Genomic DNA, 23,658 nt, shown 5'->3' with positions numbered 1-23,658 from the left:
CGCTGGATACACCAAAATGAATCAAAGGAGGAGCAAAGAGATCATTACCTTCCCCTCTTTTCTGCCGTGTCAATACGCATTTACCATCGGGAAGTGCAGGCCACACCTGCTGCTCAACAAGCGGGGTGCCCACCTTTTTTTCCTCACGGTGGATCCCTAGGCATCACAAGAGATCTGATCACATGGAGGGCTACAGCTATCTCCGAGTTCATTCTGCACGGGAGTTCTCCCAGAGTAGTCCGAGCGGGTCTCCTCTGGCCATGGACGGTTGGCAGAGCACTGCCTCTGGCTGTTTCGGTCAGCCTAGAGAGCATCCACTCTATCTCTCTTTTGTCCACCATGTGCTAGCACTACATTCCCTAGCTCTCCCAAAGTTCGGCACACTGCAAGCAGCCGAGCAGGATATCTGTCCATGAAACACCTGCGGCGACAGTAAGGGCTGCTGTCGAATCGGTGCTGGATGCTGCTGGCAGCAGCAGCGGTCTTTGAGGTGGTTAGGGCTTGGGCGCCTAAAAGGAAACTAAAAGAGGTGAGGCGGATTAGTACGTGTAGCCAGGACGGACCAGGGGCTCGTCTTTTTTACAGACACACACACACACGCACGCACGCAGGAGCACACACGAAGACAAGGCGAAGGCGCCAGGACTGTGGTTGGCCCTGTTTAGACCTCCAAGCCATCAAAGAAGTTTGCACAGTGGGGCCACGTAAAAACTATATAGCGCTGAAAAGAAGACCAACATAAAGGTTGTATATCATCTGGCCCCGAATATGAAAAGCCTTGCCCCAATCAATTTAGGTGAATATATATATATATATATATATATATATATATATATATATCTCACGTTCTAACGGTACCAATGTCACTTCAGGTGCCTTGTGGGGCTAACTAATGTCTCTAGAAATCTAGCGCTTTTGGGATAACTTAAATCTCTTCGGCTGGCATTCTATTACTCAGTTACAAGCAGCCTAAATTGAGCATCTAAAGAGAAAATTTGCGCAACTTCCTAATTGACTGAATAAATGTTGCGATATGTCGTGTAAGCAATATATACACCTATATTAATGTTCTCAGGGAAATCGAGATGCGTTCCATGCAATTAAAAAAAAAATCTCGGATTCCACTAACCTAAACTAACACGGAAAGAAGCACGTGTTTTGTATTGGCCATGTCGCTTTGTGCTGGAACGCAGGTCTGTGTAATAAGCTCTGCTGAACGGCCGTGCGTGGCGTCTCCTAGGTAAATACGTAAACTTAGAACGTAGAGACATATATAGACAACCGAGAACGCACATCAAATATACCTTCAAACACGCCGAATACCAATGATTACAAATCATCAGCAACGAAAAAAAAAATCCACATCAATGCTGATTGCTGCAGCAAATGTTTGCACATTTTTTTTTTTCGAAGCGAGCCTTACTTAGCAAACATGTTAACAGCAGAGCGCTCGACCAAAATGCTTATTTGCCGTAAGACGACTTTATGTGATATATGAAGCGATATCGCAAATCAATCGACCTAAATATATAGTACTTGTCAAATGCAAGATTGGGGAGGCTAAAAACAAAGGCTGCGTTGTTGGCAGCCTCATGCAGACACCACATTGTCTGCATGAGGCTACCGACACCGTGATGCAACCGCAAATTAGGTAGTGTTAAATAATGGCGAACAATGGTGGCTCCTATAATATACGCGCAGGCTGGCTAGCATCTACGTATTAACGCTGCTTCGCAGTCACTCACAACGAAATCAAAGGTAATGACATTTCCATTTCGTGCAATGGTGAATGGGCCACCGGTTGGCCCTGCATGAGGAAACGCGTTTACGCACAAGGCCATTCTATACGCTGCAGAGAATATGCAGTGGAAGGAATTACTTTGATTCTTTCAACACCAAGTTATGCTATCAGCGTCCCTCTTCACGACAGTGATCACGCGTTACGCACGAGCTTTGCTTGTGCCCTGATCGCTTTCAAAGAACGGAGAGCGCGCATGAATGGCTTAGTACATCGGATTGCTGTCCGCTAATCGCGACGACGAAGGCAGGAAATCGATCGGCGAGGCGGCACTCGAACGAAGTATGAGGGCGCCTGCACTTGACGCGGAGGCCGGGTGCAGCGATAAGCCGCGGGCGAGATGTCAGAGCTTTGAGACAGCCAGCTCATAAGTCCCTGGAATTCGTTAAGCCGACGCTCAACATTTCCAAAAGGGGGCCCGCCGCCAAAGGCATCCCCCGCAGCAGTCAGCTGTGAATCGTGCGCGATAAGACGTCCAGAAACCGGCCCCGACGGCACAAGTAAGTACGTCCTTCGCGGTGTCCCGACGGGTCGCACACACCCCCGTGAGCGAGTAACACGCCTTCCAACACGCTATCGCCACGTGCACAGCACATGGCCGCCCGCCGCGCCCCCAGATCGTCATCGCACCGGCCGCGTTTCCTTTTCTTGGGACTTGTGCCAACGCACGCTCCGGAAAACAAATAAAGGAGAAATAGCAGAAAAGAAAGCGCGGCATAGCCAACGTGGCGCGCTGACCCGGCGTTGCCAAGGCGGTTTTGACTGGATTCAACCCGCCGCCTATATGAAGACACGTGCCGCTGCTGCGGGCACTGTGCTTACGCTCGAGTAGTCTAGGCATCGTCGACACGTAGTAAAATAGCGTTCGGTGTGTGTTTTTACTTTTCTCCTTATCATATCAATTTACTTTTCCCAATCGCCCTCCTGTGCAGAGTGCCGTGCATGTTGAGCAGCATTAATGTGCGAGGCGATTGCTGCATTGGCATCTGAGCCCTCCGAAACTGCGCGCGCCCGACAACTGCCGGCAGAGAGAAGTTAAACGGAGAGTGGGGAAGGAAAACGTGAGAAAGAGTCAGGAAATGCTCTCTCCTGCAAGTGGTGCAGGGTTGCTGCAGTCAAACAGCTGTCCTCTCTCTCTAGAAAGAGCGCAGCGACGTCATGGCAGTAGGACGATGCGATTGGCCATTCTAACAAACAGCAGGCCGGGTCGACCAATTAGACGACGTACACAATGGAGGCAAGGTCCCATTATAAGCGGGCAGTGCGGTTTTGGCTAGCGAGGTTGTGGCCGCGGTGCATCGGGCGGTTGTTGCTGGGGGACGTCACCTTGCCAGTGCTGTTGCCGAGCAGGTAGTGCAGCGCGCACATTACTCGCCTACTTTCGGTTTTTAGTCCAGTCATCAGTCTCTCGCATCGCTCGCACGCACGCCCAACCAAGCCGTAATGGAGACCGCCTCGCTCGAGAAAATTAGCAAAGAGGAAACCATCCGTCTTCGTGACATGTATATCGGGTGAGTTCGCACTGCTTTGTGCACTGGATGCGCGTTGGCTTTTTTCTGCCGATATGCTCATCAGGCGCCTTGGAAGGCTTTGTGCTTGACGCAGGGATTGCGCGGATGCCGGCACAAAATTTGTGTTCATTGACCCTCGCGTCGCTGTTTTGGCGACCTTGACTCTCCTGCCGCCGGTAGCGGTTCATTCTCAGTTTGGTTTCAAGGGTCGAAAGAACAGATACGTGGGGCTGCAAACACTTTCACCGTTCATTCGGTGAACGCGTTTTTCAAACGCGTGTGCGCATGTTTTTTAGACAATCTCGAAATTAGTTCGCTTCAGCGCACATTTTGCTCTAGTGTGGCACACAGCCAGTATACTTTTTGGCCTGACGTCTTGTGCGCTGTCACACTGCAGGTTTTGAACGTACTTTGGCTACCTAGTCAAGCAAAGCATTCGGCGGCGGGGTCGTAGTTTCAAAGAGTCCGCGGTGATAAACAGTAATACATACATTCAGGCGTATTTATGCATGACCACATAAGCAGTGAACTCGGTGTCGACAGCGTTTCACAGTGGGTGATGAGGTTGCATACTGATGGTAGGGACGTGTTTCTGCCTAAAAGAACGAGCAGAAGTGTGATCGGGCCGTTACATACTACTATACCATTCATCGCCTAGTTTTTTTAACTCTTTTGGTTTAGCGGCACATTTTTTGTATTAAAAATATATAACGCGCTTGGCGCTCGTGGTTATCGTTGAAACTTACGCTTGGTCGGCGTCGCTGCCATGAAAGATCGACTAGCTGCTACGCGTGTCCTTCATGGTTGAGGCTTTGACCGCAGTTGCCTATATTTGGCGCTGAACACCCTATAAAACGTCACACATGCTGTGTAGGTATTAGTTGAAATCTATGGGGCAGCTAATCGGTCACCTACGGCATCCCCTGCGTGGTCCTTGATTCAAGCAACATTATATTTTGGTAATTCAGCACTCGAATTGTCAGGCTTTACAAGCTCTCGTCGAAAATCGCCGGTAATCCAAATATATGGGGTGACAAGAAGCACTTTCGTTAACTGAGCTCAGAACTGACCTCTGAAAATATTGAACAGTTGCGAGCTTCGTAAAGCATGTTGCATTTCAGTGCTGAAATGTCTGAAGCCATGTGGTTCTTGTCTTGACTTCGTGGCCATCTAAAAAGAGGTATGATAGGTGGGCATTATGCAATTTTCACTGTAGGAATTCCCTTGTCCGACACGCTTCTGAAAAGGAGAGAACGGTGTCAAAGGTTCTTTTTGATTTCTCGCTGTTAAGATAACTCAATGGGTGGATATCGACAACTTTCACCTGTTGCGCAACACATTAGGCCATCAATGCTCTCTTTAACAGTGTCCTGAAGAACGGTGTCTTGTTGCAAATGAAGCAATTATCATGTATTGGTTACACATCAAAAGTATGACCCATTATGCAAATAGCTCCTATTTGCACTGAAACCTGACCTATGTATCATCTGAATGCCATGATATGTGAAAACCTGGGGGTATTGCTTTCCTGTGAAATTCTTATCTGATGGCAGAACATTGTCCACCTTTCGCTAGAGCACTATATCGGTAAATCTCAACTGTAATAATTTGTGCTGGCCCGCTCCTTCATTCCTTTTAATGGCACAGCGTGGAGCTTGTCACTCACATTTGCATAATCAGGGCAGTTGAGGTTTGCATGCATAAAAAGAGCAGTCATTATTAGCATGTCTAGAATGAGGCCAGTTTGCTTCATTTTCGACAGTGACTCTAGAAAGCTAAAAAGCACTTGCTAGGCACTGCTGCACACCTTAGCTCTTGAGGAAAGGTGTTCCACTTCTTTCTTTACTACACCAGCACAGCCTCTACTTTAATCTTGCACTTGCATGAGATAGTAGCGCTTGCCTCTTCAGAACTCAAAATATTGCCATTTTTTTTCTCGCTCGGGTTCTGTATATGAATTGAGCAGTCTCTGTAACCAGTGATGGCACTAAGCAAGTCGAGCCATAATTTCTTGCCTTTTCAGGCGTGTCAAACGTGTTTATTCGAGCACCATTAACTTGATTGGGGCAGGGCTTTTCATATTCAGAGCCAGATGATATACAACCTTTATGTTGGTCTTCTTTTGAGTTCTAGTTTCTACATGGCCCCACTGTGCAAACTTCTTTGATGGCTTGGAGGTCTAGACAGGGCCAACCACAGTCCTGGCGCCTTCGCCTTGTCTTCGTGTGTGCTCCTGCGTGCGTGCGTGTGTGTGTGTGTCTGTAAAAAAGACGAGCCCCTGGTCCGTCCTGGCTACACGTACTAATCCGCCTCACCTCTTTTAGTTTCCTTTTAGGCGCCCAAGCCCTAACCACCTCAAAGACCGCTGCTGCTGCCAGCAGCATCCAGCACCGATTCGACAGCAGCCCTTACTGTCGCCGCAGGTGTTTCATGGACAGATATCCTGCTCGGCTGCTTGCAGTGTCCCGAACTTTGGGAGAGCTAGAGAATGTAGTGCTAGCACATGGTGGACAGGTGGACAAAGGAGAGATACAGAGTGCATGCTCTCTAGGCTGACCGAAACAGCCAGAGGCAGTGCTCTGCCAACCGTCCATGGCCAGAGGAGACCCGCTCGGACTACTCTGGGAGAACTCCCGTGCACAATGAACTCGGAGATAGCTGTAGCCCTCCGTGTGATCAGATCTCTTGTGATGCCTAGAGATCCACCGTGAGGAAAAAAAAGGTGGGCACCCCGCTTGTTGAGCAGCGGGTGTGGCCTGCACTTCCCGATGGTAAATGCGTATTGACACGGCAGAAAAGAGGGGAAGGTAATGATCTCTTTGCTCCTCCTTTGATTCATTTTGGTGTATCCAGCGTGAGGTCGCCCTTGCACCTTAAGGCAAGGATGCAGGTGTGCTGTTTGAGAGAGCAAGTGTTGCACAAAAGATTGTGTGAATGGATTTTGTTGTGAGTGGTCTAGAAAGTGCTCTTCATTCAAGTGCGTGTGGTTGTGTTGTGTGTGTGTGTGGCTTGTGGATGAAAGTTGTATACCTTCCAGTTTGCATATCCTCGCCCTTCCCAAACTGCCCGGATTCCTCCCTGCCGTTGCAGCCAGGTCGGCGTGACAGTTTTGCCTGCCGACGAGGTCTGCGACTCATTTCTTTTTCTTGCCTCCTATTTTTTGCTTTCCTGCCTCGTAACTTTTGTGTCTGTGCTCGAATGGCAATGTATGATTGAGTTTTTCGGCCGTTGTGCTGTTGTGCACAAAGGTTCGCTGTTCTAGCCAAGGGCACTACAAGGAATTGTGCTAAGTTTGTTTTTCAGCTCGCGGCACCCCCCTTCCCCTCTCGTACTGCCGAATTAACAAAACACTAAGAGCAGCAACCCTCTGCGTTGTCGTCTAGGTTGCAAGACTGCCTCTTCTTTTTTTGCTTGAACATTTGCGTTGGTTCACTGCCAGCTATTTCTCAAAATAGCTATGGGGCAAATACTGATCTTCGTAGCCGTCTGTCATCATACATTGGCAGTCTTAGAAAGTGGTTTCGCTGGGGCTTCAAGTTTCTGTGGGTGTTTTGGCAGTAGGGATGCGTCTGCAGAAAACTGTCAGGTTTCAGAGTAATTCGGCCTTTAGACAAGTAGTCCAATGTGATGCTCTGTTGTCGGAGGAAATTCCTGTCTTAGTGGGAACACAAATTGAGGAGGAAGGGACTTTCGATATATATGCTATGTCCAATCTCGTGCTACAAAATCAATTGGGGTGGACTCCAGCGTTTCAACATTGTCCTGTTTGGCCAGTCTTGTAGCCTAAGTGATTTGCGTTGAGGGCTGCAAGTGCAATTTGCTTTCCTCACTCCATGGTGACTCAAGTGATAGTATTTGTCTCTCTCTGCTGCCTGTGTGTGCTGCAGGAAGTCGTGTACTGTGTTCTTCAAGAGCAATGGGCCCCTGAAGATTGTGCGTGGCCAGGGCCAATACATGTATGATGAATCTGGCAATGCATATCTAGACTGCATCAACAATGTCGCCCATGGTGAGTGCACCACACCCGTTCCTGTTCTGCTTGTTTGTGGGAGTGAGAGAGGGTGGGGGAAAATATGGTGCAGATCCCATGACATGCATTTGGGTATTCGTGTCGCTGTTTGTGGTTCCTCGGCTCCTTCAGAGTGTCGGAATCGTCATGACTGTGCAAAACATGCTATTCAGCTTGACATGCGTGAAGTGAAAAAAAAAATCCTTAAGAAAACAAAACAAAAGCCAGAATGCCAATTCAGAGAACTTATGACTGTACTATTTTTAGGTGTTTTATTATGTCCTCTCTTAACCTGGCAACATATTCTCTATCCTTCGAAGTTGCAACAGTAGCTGATAATAAATTTTGGGGCTGTAATAACCATGGAACTTCCTGAGGCAGTTGAAGGAAACTGTTGCTCAGGATTCCACGACATTGCAACTCCGCACTTGGAAAAATGTCAAAGCATGAGTTATGTTCCGAGCAAAGCATGTGCAAGTAACCGCGCTCCCTGTGTATTCATCTGTTTGCAGTGGGGCACTGCCACCCACACGTGGTCAAGGCTGGTGCAGAGCAGATGGCGCTGCTTAGCACCAACAGTCGCTACCTCCATGACAACCTGGTGCTCTACGCTCAGCGGCTCACAAACTATTTCCCAAACAAGCTCTCGGTCTGCTACTTCGTCAACTCTGGGTTAGTACGCTCATTGTTCTGATACTCATTCAGGGGAATGTGGCTGAATAGAGCAATGATGTCACTTTCATGTTTGCAGTAATATTTTGCTGTGTTCTTGCACATTAGAACAAATGATACTGACGAGTAGGTTACAGTAGGTCAAACCTGCATATGTTGAACTTAAAAAAAAAAAAAGCAATTAGTTTTACATATCGGGTGATTTCATATGCAAATTTTGATTTGCATTTCTGGTGTGAATTTCTGTGCGCAAGTTGGGTTTTATGGCACTGCTTCATGAAAATGTAAGGAACACTTCTTCACGGCAGTATCCGTTCTTAAATTCTGTATTTTTGCACAATAGGGGGGGCTATACGCAGGGGCAAGTTGTGCACTAAATATACAGTACCAATCGAAATAGTGCTTCGAAATGTTTGTATTCAACTCTACGTACTCCTTCGCTGCTGTCAGCTTCTGGTGTGCCTTGGCCCAATTGTTAGCCCTGTATATTTTAAAATTTTAATTAGTGGGCTTGTTGGGATGCCGTAAGCACTGGCGACGTATGGGTTCATTTCCCCACATTCGACTCCATTGATTATCTCCTCGCTTTGCACAGAACAGCAGGTTGTTCTTAAGAGTGTATGGCAGCACGCAACACAGTGAAAGGGCAATAGGGAAGTAAACAAGGGGATAACGAGGCCCTTGCTTTGTGATTTTGTTTTGGCTTGACTTTTCACCCGGTGTGCACTCTTATACACTACAATGATCAACCAAGTTGCCCACTGGCACATTTAAGCAGGTTCTTCTGTGTTACGGCTTTCATAGTGTTGGCAAAACTAGTGGAGAGGAGAATAGGAACAGTGACCTTGTACGACAGGCCGGTGGTGCAACGATGAGAAACCGTGGGGCGAAAAGCGCATGATAGCAAGTGGTAGTGCAGCTCGCCCGGCGCATCATTCTCTGAAGAACGTCTCTCTGTCTCCCAAATGCATGCAGGAAAGTCTCCTTCCATGGGGAAAAATCAAATGTTTGGGAAACGAAAGCGAACTTGTTGGGGGTGTTGTCTGCTGCCTTGCTAATGGGGCATGCACTGAGCCTTGATCTGCAAGAGGGCAACACCATAGCCACGTCATTTCGAAGGGCCATTCGTACGTGCTGTCCGGCTGTCCATCTTTCGGCATGCAGAAAGCGTTCCGGAGGCTTTTAAGCATCACGGTTGCTGTGCAGATTTTGAACACACTGCGTGCAGCAAATTTTATGCATGTGCGGCAAGCACGCAGACCTTCAAAATGTCTGCCCCGACGCTAGCGATCCTTGCGGATGACGTCAAGTGCGTACCGCCCCATGTCAAGTGCTCCGGCTACTTTTGTTCAATGTAGCCGTAAATTTTTCTATGCTTTGACATTAAAGCACTCGCATTTTTGAAAATGGTTCGATATACAGGATAATCAGATCTACCAGAGTTCAATATAGTCGAGTTAGGCTGCATTATATGATGCGTTCGTCTGAATACTATAGTTAGAGACAATTTGAGAAGTTTGGAGATGCCATTCGTTTCAGACAACCGAAATGCGGCAGTCTATTGCATGGGTGGCCAAAGAAAATGGTTTTAGTGATGCACTTCGCAGGGTTCTCCAAAAGTGGTTTCAGTGGCTGTCTGGCTTGTGACGTCAGTTCAGATGGCTGCAGGGTTGTGTGCATCTGCATTTGCAGAGGAAATGTTGCAGATCTCTAAACTTCTATTCGATTGTAGTTTCTGTACACAAGGACTGGACGCTACCTTGATTTGTGATTGAGTTCCGGTGTGAATGCCACTTGTAAGCGTAGCCAGTGGAACTGAGAGCAGAGCTGATGTTTTCTTTACTCTTTCTTTTTTTTTTTTTGAAGCTGCACATTTTTTTCTGTGTGGTATTGCTTTTTTTTTTACTAAAAAGAATGGGATCACTGCAAAACTTGTGAAAGTGCTTTGCTTTTTGTTGAACATTTTCACTGCATAGTGCTGCTACAATGGCATGTTTTGTTGCCAAACAAAGCTTTGGCATGGAGTTTGAAAGTTATGCCATAGCTGATTGGATCTGGAAAAAAGTTTGCTCTAGCAGCAATTTTAATTACATGCAAGAGTTCGAGAGTATGTAGCAGACTGAATAAATCTATATACAGTAGACTCTTAGTAAACGGCAATCTGTTAAACCGAACTGCTGCTTAAACGCAACTCTTACCTCTGCAATGCTTGGTTTCGGCTAGTATTCTGTACCTCTGATCACCTCTCGGTAAACGAAACTTCTGTTGAATGGAACATAGTTTCCCGATCCCTTCAGGTTCCGTTTACCGAGTCTACTGTATATATGATATATATAATATAGGACTTGAAGGGACACTAAAGTCAAATAACAATTTGCATCAAAGGGAAAGCTGAATGTGTGACAACATGTAAAAGGACAATATTATCAACAACAGTGCCCTGCTTACTGAGAAATTAAGGTAAATGCAGAAGAGCGCAAGCGCCCCTCTAGCGCATTTTCAAAATGATCTCTATGACTTCAGATAGACCGCCTACAATTAATCACTAGTACTCGACCTAACTGCACTGAATATAGAGCCTTCTGTGCATCAAGAGACTCGATAAAATGCTTCTTGTTCGTTTCTGTTTGATTCACGAAAAAAAGAAATGCTGGACGTTACTATGCGGAATGGCGCAAGTTGTTCAAAAATTCAATTTTCACATGGTTGAACAAAGCAGGTGGTGCCATCTGATGGGGCGCAGTTGAAACAAAAACGTCTGCAATCTCCGAGCCAATGGCGGGACATTGATCAATGGCCGTTGTTGCTGCTGTAGCTCCCGCTGCTTTCGGTCTGCTGCTACTAGCGCAGTAAAGCCGGGCAATGTTGCCCAGGGCAACAGTTACGTGAGGCGTTCCGATTGGTCCGCTTCTTGAGGCGGGTAGTTTGAAGTGTGCTAACCTGATTAGGACCACTAAAACGTGTTTTATTTCAAAATAGGCCCTACCTTGGCACAAAAGTAAAACTAGGAGGTTTCTGGACCGCTATTTCAACAATCAATGTTAACTTAATAGTTGCCTCTAGTGTCCCTTTAATTAGAACTAGTGGTTATGCTTCTCAGCATGACAATTTAAAAAAAATATGCTTCCATCAAGTCTAACCCTATCGGTAGGTACCTGTATATTCATAAGGTACCCAATTGTTATTCTTTCAATGCCTCTGTATTGGCTGCCGCTGTTAGCGCTCCACGTTGCTTTTTTTTATGCTCTGCAGGTCTGAGGCAAACGACCTTGCCATGAGGCTGGCAAAGTGCTACACAAAGAACAAAGACATCATTTGCCTCGACAGGTATGGACAGACTGCTCTATACCTCGGGGAAGGGGAGGTTGAATAGTGGCTTATTGCCAGTCGCAAGGGCTCTTCAGTGGGGCTGATTGGTTCACGAATGTTGTGGCAGAAAAGTGCCGAAAACAGGACAAAGACCATGCATGATGCAGCACTGTCCCGTTTTTCGCACTGTTCTGCTGCAGTATTATCTTAATGCGAGATGGAATCGCTTATGATGGGAGGTGTTGTGGACGCAGTGAGAGCACGCTATGCAAACCACACCCTATCAGATGAATATCACATGGGACTGAGTGCGAAGGACCAGCTACAGAGAACGGGTCTATTGAGCTAACATGTAGCCATGCGTACCCGCGTGCCTTAATCCTTAACTCGTTAAACAGTTGTCATTCGTCTGCTTGTTTGTGTGCTCTGTTCTCGACCAAGACATAGATATGTTGATACCGAAGCCATCGCCATTCCTTTTTTTTTTCTGTGATTCATATTCCGGCACACTTCGGAAGAGTCTTGATCAGATTACTATTCGAGGACCGTTAACATGAGAAGCTCATGTTTGCATTGCTGTTAATGTTTGGAAGCTGGTGTTCGGGTTACGGATAGTCTTTCGTTTTTCGCGGACACATTTTATTGTTGAGATGCCGCAGATCTTTCATTGTATGTGCCACTTGCAGATTTTGGCCTCGGGCATGGAAAAAAAAAATGAAGGAAAAGATGGGACGACTGACTTAGGGGGAAAAATTGCTTACCTTGGACATTAGCTTTCATAGTGAAAGTGTTGGTGCAATTTGAATTTTATTAGAAACAAATATGACATGTACGGGTTGCAGCTGAGTTTTAACTGAGCCTACTTGAACAAAAGTGTCTTCGGTGCTATTTGGTGCTTCCTCCTTTTTCTTTTCTTCTTCGACGTTTTATTGACTTTCTTCAAGTTCAAGCAATGGCACTAAATTTGATACCTATAACAGTGTGCTGTTGCCAATGCTGCCAACACAGTGTCGGTGTTGTGTTCTAATCCAATGCGTAGGAAAATTTCAGGCCCGTTTTATGGGGGGAAATGTTGCACATGAGATTTCGGCACCCGTAATCATTGACTTGCAGGGGTAAGAAAATGGTAAAATGGTAGGTCTCTGCAAATCGCAGAAGTACTTCTGCTATAAATGTGCTGACTCAATTACTTGGAGCAGAAACAACCTTTGTGTAGCCAAGGTGGCCTCATGTTCAATGGATTTAGTCATTCAAGTGTTCACATATTTCTGGTTCTCTTCTTTTTTTTTCACAGTGCTTATCATGGCCACCTGCAATCCACCACAGCCATCAGTCCATACAAGTTCAACCACATAATTGGCTGGCAGAAGAAAAAATCTGTTCATGTGGTGAGTTACCTTGTAAACAAAGGTCTATTGTCTGTGCAGCTGTGTACATGTGGACCATACGAACAGCCAGGTTTTTCTCTGCCGGTTGACACCTTGTGGCAGTTTCGAGCTCTGACGTAGTGTGTCTGGAGCATGCGTAGTCGAATACCGTAAAAATGAGAATACACATCGAAATAAAAAAAAAAAAAACTATGAAAAGTCGACCCTCATCTTGTATACCCGTCATTGGCTGAAAAAAATGTGGAAGTCTCACAACAATCTGAAAGCCTTCATTGCCATCGTGAGCATTAGCAGCTGCGCCTTTGGGCAAGGCTAGGCAAGGACTACAGTGTTCTAGCAACTCCATTTCACCTCGGTTGTCTGCTGTCAGTCTGTCATTTTCTTTTTTTTTTTTATTTCCTTCAGGAATGGTAGTTGACGGCAGTTTGTGATAGGTTTTGAGAAAAAAGTTGTTAGACTATGCCGAAGTGCACGGCAACCTGGCAATACAGCGGCTATTCAGTGCATCGGAGAAAAGCGTCCGATACTGGAGAAGCCAAAAGCAGCGCATTACATCGTGCAGCAACCAAAAAAAAGATTGTTTCAGGGACGCACCTCGGTGCACCCCGAACTGGAAACACTGCTTGTCGAATTCGTCCGGGAGCACGGGAAATCTCTGGAGAGCGTGCTACTCTAAGCACACGAGGGTGCTATTCAAGGCATCTCCATCATGGGTGCGCAGATTTATGAAGGGAAAGGGCTTCGCGCTGAGGCGGCATAGGTCAGTCTTTCCGCAAATGCTGCATCAGTAACGCATTCAATGGATCCGTGGACGATGCACTCGGGGGCATTACTATTGAGAAACGGACTCGAGTTCGGACGAGTCTGAGTGACAGCACTTTGTGGCCTTCTGGCATGTAACTACATAAGATTAGTGTCCTAATAAAAGAAACGTCGCCACAGTGCAGCTGGCTGTGTGACGTATGAATGAAGGAAAAAGTGCGCTGCAATACTTTGATTTTTTTTCAAATTTATTTTTCGGAGATATGAAGTTTGGGGTAGTCAACCTGTATTTCGGTCCGACCTATTATTGCTGACCACGTCGGAGCCAGCAATTCCTATACAAGGTGTCATCCTGCAGAGTTGAAATTGCCTGCTTGATAGTTCCACGCAGACCTGGAGACGGCTATACATTGCATTTAGTCTTGCTACTGGTCTGCTGAAACTGTGTTTACATTGCTTTTTTTTTGCAATAATATTTTAGTTTTTAGTATGGTTAGAGAAAATGTTGTCTTTGTACAAGTGTCAGTAGCAAGTACGCTTAGCGCTATTCAGCATGACAGCCGTACACCAGCTCTGGCCAAGGAAAATTGAATACTAAATGACACAAATCGTATTTTTTATTACTCGTGCATCTGCTTGAAAATTAGGGATGGAGCGTCTCTCATAATCGTATGGTGGTTTGGGACGTCGAACCCCACATATAAATCAAAATTGGGGAGGAGGGGCAGGTTTGCTTACTGTCGTAGATATTTTTAGTTAAGGCCCTGCAAGCACTAGTCGATGAATATTTCGGCAAAATGGCTTAAACACCCAGTGTAACCACCAAGTGGTATGGTGAAAAGAAAGGACCATTTTAGGTTAAAGGAAGCCAGTAGAAACATAATTCTCGAGCGTTTGCCGATTCACTGCACAGAAAACATGCATGTTGGAGACTGAAGGCTCGGATGCTAGACGCCTGCTTTGGATGTGTACTGGAGCATAGCTGATCTGACAAAGCATATTATTAAGGAAACACATGCCTTTCGAAACGAACTTTCTTGTTACAGGTGGGATATTGATGAAAATTGGCTCAGACACTACAAATTGCGTTACAGTGCTTCCATAAAAGCTTCGAGGCAATACTTCAAAAACTTAATGAGACAAATTATTTCTTCATTAAAGCTCGTGGAGGGGCTGGAGGATTTATAAAATGACAAAAGTACAGTAAAACCTCATTAATTGGAACTCTGTTATTTCAAAATCGCACTTATTTCGAAACATTGTAGCGGTCCCGTACTTTTCAGTGTAAATCTGAGTGGATAATTTGAAGCGGCAGTCAGTACCAGCCTGGTTAATTTGAAAACTTTGGGTGTCATGTGCAAACTCTGAATTCCCGATACAGATTTTTCCGCAGATCCCCTGAAACGACGGCCCTTAAGAGCGATAAGGCAACACAATGTAGTGATACAAATAAGTCGCAGCTGAAGCCCTCCAGCTTCGCTACTTCAGGCTCGTAAAGAGAAGGAAAAAAAAAAAAAAAGTTGCTTGGTCAATCAAAATGTGTGCCTGCGGAAAACAAGTCGCACTTCACTGCAGCACAATGCTGACGCGCGAACAGCATATTGCGTTTTTCTCTCAACGTCAGCGTGTCATGATTTATTTCTTCATTCTTTCCGGGTTTGTAAAGAACCTAATGAGAGACAGTTAGGTGGAATTAGTGATGTCTGCAAATCTTCGATTGCAAATTGCTGGAGCAACCGGCACACTTGCACTGCGGGCAGAGTTCTTGCCTGCAACACTTGGTTCGAAAACTCTATTCGAAAGCTTCAAAGATGAAACACATTGCCAATTCCGCCGTACTGGCCATCAATAAATTCTTTATTGCACCAAAAGCAATGGGAGAATGGTAGCATGATGACGTGCTGACGCAGCCAAGAGCATGTGATATGCTGCCCGGATGTCGCTACTGTGTTGCAGAGAAGTGTTATTTTTCACAGGCTAGCATTTCAGTTTATCACGACAATGCTATTATTTTGTTATTGTTTTTCGGTGGCAGCATTGAGCCCCGACATTCCTTCGTGCTTGAGACAAAATAAAGACGAGGTACTGCTGAAAAACATTACCATGGAGCTGCAGACTAGCCGGCACAGCAAACAATGATCCCCGGTTACTTCGAATGATTTCAAGTTCCTTGCATCCTTTTTTTTGTACGTTCTGTCAATTCGAAAACCTGCTTAATTCGAAGATTTTTTGCAGGCCCAGTGACTTCAAATTAACGAGGTTTTACTATTGTTGGTAATTACTGTAGGCACAGCCAAATCTGTGCTGAAGGGGGCTGGGTTTTCAAAACAAATTTTTTGAAACACTAGAACTTGTAGTGAACGTTTTCTCCAGTGACACTGCAATGAGCACGATTGCACTACAAACAAGAAACCCTACAAAAAATTCTTTAGGGAGTAAAATGAAAAACTAAGAGTTCAGTCCCCTGAAGCGCAGTTCAAGGAGCGTTACGAAACAAATGGAATCAAAATCTGTGCAGTGGTTGCAGAGATATCTGCTCCACGAGCTGAGCATAATGCCAAGCTCCTAAGAACTGTGATCTTAGGTCTGTCTTGTGATATTTGCCTTCTCGGGCATGTGGCCACTGCCCAGTGTGCCTTTGTTGCCTATAAGTATTTTTTTTTCATAACCTTTTTTTTTTCTACAAAGAACAAGTATGGATTTCAAACCAAGTTCTCTGTATGAAGGAGTGGTGTGATAGTAGGCATGACAGAATAGATTGTAATTGAATTTTTTTGTGTTTAAGCTCTCATTAGCATTATTAGGTACTTCATGATTGCAAATAATAAGTGAACATTTTTTTGTGTAGAGAAGTTCATTGCATAAGAAAAATGGCTAGCACCATGACAGCCTAACCTTCTTTCCAAATAACGAATGTTTATGGGCAGAAAACTGGTTGTACAGGAATTTTTAGCAGTTCATTTAATGACACGGGTCGGGCATAAAAAAATTCATGCTCCTGCTTTTTACATACTCTGTGCCACTAGCCGTGAAGCGCATCATCATATGGCCGGTCGCGGAAATGCTAATCTACAAGGTTTTTGTTGTCTCTGAACATTCATAGACGTCTGCGGCGATACCAAGCAAGGCTCCAAGCATGTCTAAATTGCATCGCAAAAGATTATTGGCAGTCCTCCATAAGACCGGGAAGTGTGCGGCCGCGTGGACAGCACAGCCAGCGCGTGATGCACTTGCCGGCGGTGTTCGGTGACGATGTGTGAAATGTGTACCTTTGATGACAAAAAAAAAAAAAAAGAAAAACTGGTGTGCAGTGCCCTTGCTATCGAAATTTCGAATGCCGACGGGCAAAACTCCGCTGGCAAGTGTAAAATGGCTGTATGCGGTTTCAAGGAGCTAGCGAGTGATGTGCTTCATTGTTTGCTAAGAAGCATGTTGCCACGAGTATGCTAGCGCGCCGTTCTTGCTCGCAAAGTTAGTCTCGCCGTAAGCGGAGTTAGGCCTAAAGACAACTACGATTACGTGCCGCGCTCGTAGACCACGCGTGCTTGTAGTAATCTGATTGAGCATCCGCTTACAGCTCCTAACTAAAGCGCAATTAGTATATCCTAAGTGATAGTTGAGCCCTGAATATGTCGCGAACTAGCGATTTTTGACAGCCATATCGTCGCGACGCACAAGCAGCAGATGACAATCTCCTGGAGCGAGCATCTGGCCAATAGTAAAGTGAGCTGGTGCAACATGGCGGCCACAGCCTATAAGGGGCCTCAAAATGACCTTCAAACGTTTGCTTTTCGTGCGCTTGTTTTTAAGAGAAGCCAGCTGAGGCGGAAAATTTGAACACGTCAAAATGCTCTTTCCTACGAGCCCAAGAAGCCGGCTCCCGGCGGCGCCAACGTGAAGCTACAATTTTTTGAAAATCGCTGTTTTCTCGTCATTTCCAGAAAAATTTTTCCAGCCCAGGAGGGTGAAAGTACTTTCTGAAGTACTTCTGCGCAGTTTTCAGTGTAGATATTTTGGAATCTGATAGAAAAAGGGTTCCAGGAACTGATGACTTGATTTTCAAAAAAAATGATTTTTTTGCCATTTTTCTCTATACAAAAGCAGCGTCCTCCCTTAAGAAAAACTGAAGTTTGTGTCTTCATTACTGCTGTTCTAACACGAAGCCCATTTCTTATGGCAAGTCCTGCCAAATTGAAGGAATGCAGTGTATGTAGGCATAAATATAAGCATATGGTCGAAAGCTGACAGCTTTGGCGAAAAATGAATAGTAGGAGAGTGCGAATATTCGAAATTTCTAATATTTTTCTAATAGTGTTTGCTATTCACAATGGATTTTTTACTGTTTGAACATCCCAAGACAAATGCAGTCAATGTCCAATTAAACACAGCCCTTTGAGATTTTTTTTTAAGTGCTTCGCCTCGTAACACTTCTGTATTGCGGCAAAGCTGCCTTTCAAGCCCCGCTACGGTCGCAAATGTATTGACTCAAGAAAATGCTGGTTCCAACATGCAGATGATAGATGTGGCTGAGGGGGAGGGGGCTTAATTAATGCTGTTCTGTACCAGAAATTTGGACAGGAAATTTGAAAAATTGTACGTGGAAGATTTTTAGCATCCCAAATTTCAAATGTTCTTGTATGTCGACGTCTACGAGGCAGATTTGTAGCTCTTCATTTGAAGGAAGCACAACCTTGTCTGCCACATCAGTTTGGCTTCTACAGAAGTTGAAAGGGGAGGAGAGGCTGAAAAAATAGCATCTTTGCTTGTCACGTATGAAATTCTGTTCGCAATATTTTGGTGGCACCAAATTGTGTACTGATACGATTTGGCCTCTGAATTGCTTCATTTTTGATAAGAATCTGCTATACCACCCCGCCAGCGAATCAATAACCCTAGCGAAAAGAAATTCATGTTGCTTATCTCATCGGAGCATATGTAGGAACCTCCTCCAGCTTAATTTTTTTTCTTTCTTTCAGCAGTTTCGCTTTGAACTATTCAAAATTTATGCTAGCCCTCTATTCCATGGTGTACTATATTTCGCACATACCATTTAGGATTTTTCCTTGCTGGTGTGGGCAAGAAACAATGTACCAAGAAATGGTACCTCTGGTCCCATAAAAAAAAAAATATCTTTGATGGTATCGCATTCTCCAGACCAATAAAGAATGTGATACACTCGGAGCGATTCTCCTAGCTATGCGCATTTAGGATGTGCAAGCAATTCCATATCTCTTGAGGGTTAAGCGAAACAGAGGCAAGTGCATTTTTGGATGCGATTTGTAACTCGGAGGGAGCAAACACGGGAAATCGGCATTTCATACCTGCCAAGTCTTGCAGATTGTCCGGGAGACTCCCAGATTTTGACCCTTTTTTCCGTTTGTGCGGTTGTCAGAGGGTGCAAACACGGGAAATTGCTATTTCATACCTGCCAAGTCTTCCGGATGGTCCGGGAGTCTCCCAGATTTCTATAGTTTCTTCCGTTTGTACGGTTGTCATGAAAATCTACCGGAAATCTAAATTTCTGTGCATGATGTGGCCGCATTGACAAAAAAAATGCAGCTCAATCCACTCCTGGCTTTTCGAATCTACCCCGTTTTATTATAAATGAATTTAAGAGGCATTAATCTAAACGTACAGTAGAATCTTAGTGATGCGAAACCGCGGCAGATACGAATTCGAGAAGTTCCCCAGCCTGATTTCACCATGTCCATTGGGTCTAAATTCGAATGTTCCAAAGACCTTTCCTAATCATGGCAGGTGATACAAACTTTCGTATAGAAACCGTCGAACGAAGACCGAGAGCAGAGTACTCGAAGCTTCGGAAGTAAGAGTGTGACCGGCACACGCGCAGTCTTCTACAATGTGTGTGATTGTCGGTACCACAACCGCTGTTGACTAAACCGTAGAAATTCTTGATACGATCATGTATGGCGACAACATAACTGACAGAATCCCAAAAGTCTGTGTGCATCCAACGCTCAACCAGTCGAAGCTGCGCTGCTTTCAACAAATTCGGCGGACAAAACCCCGGCAAATGCGATTGTAGATGACATAAAACGATGGTGCAGTGCATGCGCAGGCAAGCGCATAGGGATTGAAAAAGGAACTACGGTTTGCCGCAACCGTCGCGAATAAAACCGCAGTCGCAACGACGCGATAGCGATCTACAAGCCCCGAGGGCGCGCTGCTAACACAGCGTCGGAAAGGCACTAAATTCGTAAAAAAAAAAAAAAGGCCAGATGCATTTTGGCGTTCCTGTCAAAAGAATCTAGTAGTGAGCAAGGCTTTGACCCGCGCTTTTGCGGCAGCCAGCTGTGCCGTCCCGTCCATTCATGTGTGTCCCAGAAAGACGTACGCGAGTTGTTTTGACAGAAGTAGATTCTGCTAGTTGTACTCTCACTTTAGTAGGAAACCCTACCCTCGACTCTCACCTTAGTGGGAAACCCTACCCTTGCGTGTGTGGCCACTCCAAGCCACTATAAGACCGCAACGCTTATGTTGGTGCTTGCGATTGAGACCCCCACCTCTTTTTGCTTTTTTTGCAATGTCTTTTTTTTGTTTGTTTGTTTGTCCTGGTTTTTTTTTTTTTCCAAAAAGAATAGGGGCAAATAATTCAGTGCACCCTCTCCCCACCACTGTCACGGAAATCTCCCGGATTCAGAATCCTTGGAACTTGGCAGGTATGGTGTTTTTTTTGCTATGAACGTTTCCACCTCACAAACAGAAAAAATATATTGGCATACTTTATGGTCTTGTAAGTTCAAGCCCATTATTAGTTCTCTGAAGTTCCTCCACGACTACACCAGAGAACGCAATACCAGTGTGTGCCAAATTTGGCACAGTATGAACTTGAAAGACAAAATTCGTATTGTGGTGCCATCTGTCCTGTGAAATGCAAGACAAATGTATATAATGCGAGGTTCTCAAGCTTCGGTTATCCAATTTCCTCCGAAACTGCGGCTGAGCACCGCAAACTTGCATTTACCATGTTGCAGGTAGTAGGAAATGGCACGGGAAGGGATATAAGTGTTATATGGTGAAGGCGTAGCACCACAGCCTGACAAATGCATCCACGTCATCACAGATCGCTCTTTCACAAGAAGGAATTTCGTCGCTCTGTACAGCAAGAGCTAATCGTCTACTATACTGCCGCCTGAAAAGCGAAAATTAACTGAAATGTAAAAGATGTAGTGCTTCACAGGTACTCGCAACCACGTTCGATGATATTGAGTTATCGTATGTTCGTTTGTACGATAACGGTGCCATATCAATCCTGTTGAGCTTTATTGGGAGGGATCTACCGTATTTACTCACATAATCCTTGCACTTTTTTTTGCCGGAAAACTGATGCAAAGTTGGGGGGTGCGAGAATTACGCGGGGAAAACTTTCCACGAAAAGGTACAGAGCGAAAAAGAAAACGAAGTGGCCGCAAATTGGGATTCTCACACCAGCAACTTACAGCAAGCTTTAAAAAGTACTAATTAGAACTTACCTCAACAATAAAAGCAGAGATACAACACAAGACAAGATTTATTAAAGACACAAAAAGTGGAAGCAAATAGTCGAGAATTAGAAAACCATACGCAAAGCGTGCGAGCGTAGCGGTAGCGTCGCTCAACAGGAGCCCTCAAAAGGTAAGCATGGGATGTCGGTATTGGGCCGATAGCTATTTAACAGAATCATCCACAGTTTCCTTCTGAAGAAATAAAGTTTACCATTAATCCCAGTTTTAGGCACACGGCAGACCCAACGCGCTTTGGTGGCTTTAAGCTGCCATCACCAGTAGCGAAACACAAAACTCGTAGACTCCGAAGGGCCTACCGGCGGCCCTGTTGCCGTTTAGTGCATGATCTATCACTTGCAACTTGAAAGCAGCTGTACAGATTCAGTATCGCCTCGTAACGTGACAAGATTACCGACACAACATACAAAACGCGCCGCAACGCACACTGGCCACTTCGGCTTGACTTGGATTGAATCTCTGTAGAATAGTACGCTTGATGCTTAAGAGATGGTGCCAGATGGCATGCGCTATGATCATCAGTGGCTGGAAAGAGCAGACGACATTATTGCAGAAGTTTTGGGGGGTGCGATAATTACTCGAGGAAAAAAAGAAATCTTATTTTTGTTGGGCGATGTTGGGGGGTGCGATAATTATGCGAGTGCGAGGATTACGCGAGTAAATACGGTAGTTCAAAAGACTTAGCGCTAGTTTACCTTAGCCAAGAAGTTTTGTTAAAACGATTACCCCAGCGCAGTAAAGGTCTACAACAGACACACGGGCGGAGTTGACCTGCTCGAGTCTCTGCTTGGACTTTACCGCATGCATATCGGGTCGAAAAAGTGGGCACTTCGAATTTTCACGCATGTGTTAGACTTATCAGTAGTAGCTGCATGGCTACTGTATAGGAGGGTGCAGGAGCAGCCTTGGAAGAAAGTACCATCGCTGGCTCGACTCAAAACTGAAATTACAGAATGTCTTACTTCTCGCAACGTGTGCTTACCCAAAAAGCGTTCAGGAAGGCCTTGTAGAGAAGACAATAAATTCTAGGTTCAAGTAAAAAAAAAAAAGTGGGGGGGGGGAAGCTGCCTGCACCAATGTCCCCCAAAGACGTCCCCTATCTGACCAAGTCGGCCTCTGGCCAGAATTTATATACAAGATGTCCATGTCTCTTCTCATTAAAGAGGTCGTCGGTAAGATGCAGGAGGTGCAACAATTATTTGTGCCTGAACGCAGCACACAAATGTTTCATTTCATTCCACACATCATGCTAAAAAGACCACCTTACACCATGCTATGTTTTTCGCCCATGGCAGCAAGACCACTCTGCCATCTTCATGGTGTGCCATATTTGGCACAAAGCTGTATCTTTATTATACAGCCATTAAAACTCTTAAACTTTTTGTACACATGTAGGTTTATTCAATCAATAATAAAAGCTGAAAAAATAATTTTTAAAATGTCTTTTTCACAATTCATGCAGTAGAGGGTTAGGAAGATTAAAAAATATTTGATTCAATTTGCACCCAGACTTCCAATTTGCATTGCACCCAAAATTTTGCCATTCACACAGCTCTATTCAATTTTATTCCTTTTGCTATTTAACTAAGGTTCATTCACACTGAAGGCGGGGTGGCCAAAGCGGCGAGGCGGCAACGCTGAAAGCGGGGAAAACCTCCTCTCCAGGCGGCGAAAGCGGGAGGAAAATGAGGCGGCTAGGCCGATCGCTCGCCGACTAATTTTTTGCCGTCCGCCAAAGCTCGCTGCTTTGCCGCAGTCACTCGGAGCGTCATGCGGTGGAGCCGCGGCAGTGTACCTTCGGGAAAAGAATTGCCACGTGACGGCGACAAGTGTGCAAAAGTGACAGACGCCCACCTCTTCTGCCACGTGGCCAGCCGAGGGAGGCACGTGGTCTCAACAAGTTCATGCACTCGTCGCTTTGAAAAGACCACTTTGCCATGCCGGCTTCCTTGTGAATGAGCCTTAAGTGAGGCACTTTAGTTGTCACATTATCATAAATGTTTCACTCGGGAATAGTGCATGGCATGTTTTTCTCTGCACGTGCTTCTTGGACTTGTAATCGTCGACAGAATAGAGCTCTCAAACGCCTGACCTTTAAGTTCCTGATCTGTGACGTATGTTCTCTAGGCTCCCTTGCCTTGCACCTACCGGGGCAAGTACCGCGACTGTGACTACCCACCTGGCACCGACCTGGGTCTCATGTATGCCCAAGAAGTTCTCAACCTCGTCAACCAGGCTCACTCGGATGGTCGCCGCATTGCTGCCTTCATACACGAGTCGCTTGTCAGCTGTGGTGGGCAGTTTCCTTTGCCCAAAAACTACCTGCGCAATGTCTACCAGTGAGTATACTAGTGCCTTTTAAACCATGCTCGTTATGTCAAGCAGTAGGTTGAAATGTGCTCATTGCATTGTACAGCAGACTTCAGACTGCAGCAATTGATGAATAGTGCAAAGCAGGTCGTGTCAAACTGCTACAGTGCTATATTTCAGTGAACCACATTCAAAGCCATCTCAAGTGGGCAAAACAGTATTCCATAAAATATTTTAATATCTTCATAAGCATTTGCCTTAGTTCCTCAGTGCCTGTCTGCTGCTATATTTGTTGGTAGTTGTGGTAAATTTCTCATTATTGTTTATTATGCGGAAAAATGCAATGCAGGAAGCAAGGACCATAATCAGTACCCCC

The 23,658-nt window shown here is 45.4% G+C and overlaps 1 protein-coding gene across 1 annotated transcript in view; it reads left to right on the top strand.

Moving 5' to 3' along the window:
- Window positions 1-3,037: 3,037 nt before the first annotated feature.
- Window positions 3,038-23,658, top strand: part of LOC119161932 (5-phosphohydroxy-L-lysine phospho-lyase) — a 68,863-nt gene continuing 48,242 nt past the window's right edge. Inside the window, exons 1-6 of the mRNA XM_075880045.1 lie at window positions 3,038-3,309; window positions 7,197-7,318; window positions 7,831-7,990; window positions 11,243-11,317; window positions 12,594-12,687; window positions 23,100-23,311. Coding sequence (XP_075736160.1) covers window positions 3,242-3,309; window positions 7,197-7,318; window positions 7,831-7,990; window positions 11,243-11,317; window positions 12,594-12,687; window positions 23,100-23,311 — 731 coding nt within the window. The 5' untranslated portion in view covers window positions 3,038-3,241. The remainder of the gene's footprint in view (window positions 3,310-7,196; window positions 7,319-7,830; window positions 7,991-11,242; window positions 11,318-12,593; window positions 12,688-23,099; window positions 23,312-23,658) is intronic.

This window comes from Rhipicephalus microplus, chromosome X, assembly GCF_043290135.1.
Source record: "Rhipicephalus microplus isolate Deutch F79 chromosome X, USDA_Rmic, whole genome shotgun sequence".
In the NCBI taxonomy this organism is placed as follows: domain Eukaryota; kingdom Metazoa; phylum Arthropoda; class Arachnida; order Ixodida; family Ixodidae; genus Rhipicephalus; species Rhipicephalus microplus.
Note: the sequence above shows the minus strand (reverse complement) of the source record. Positions and strands in the feature narration are given on the sequence as shown.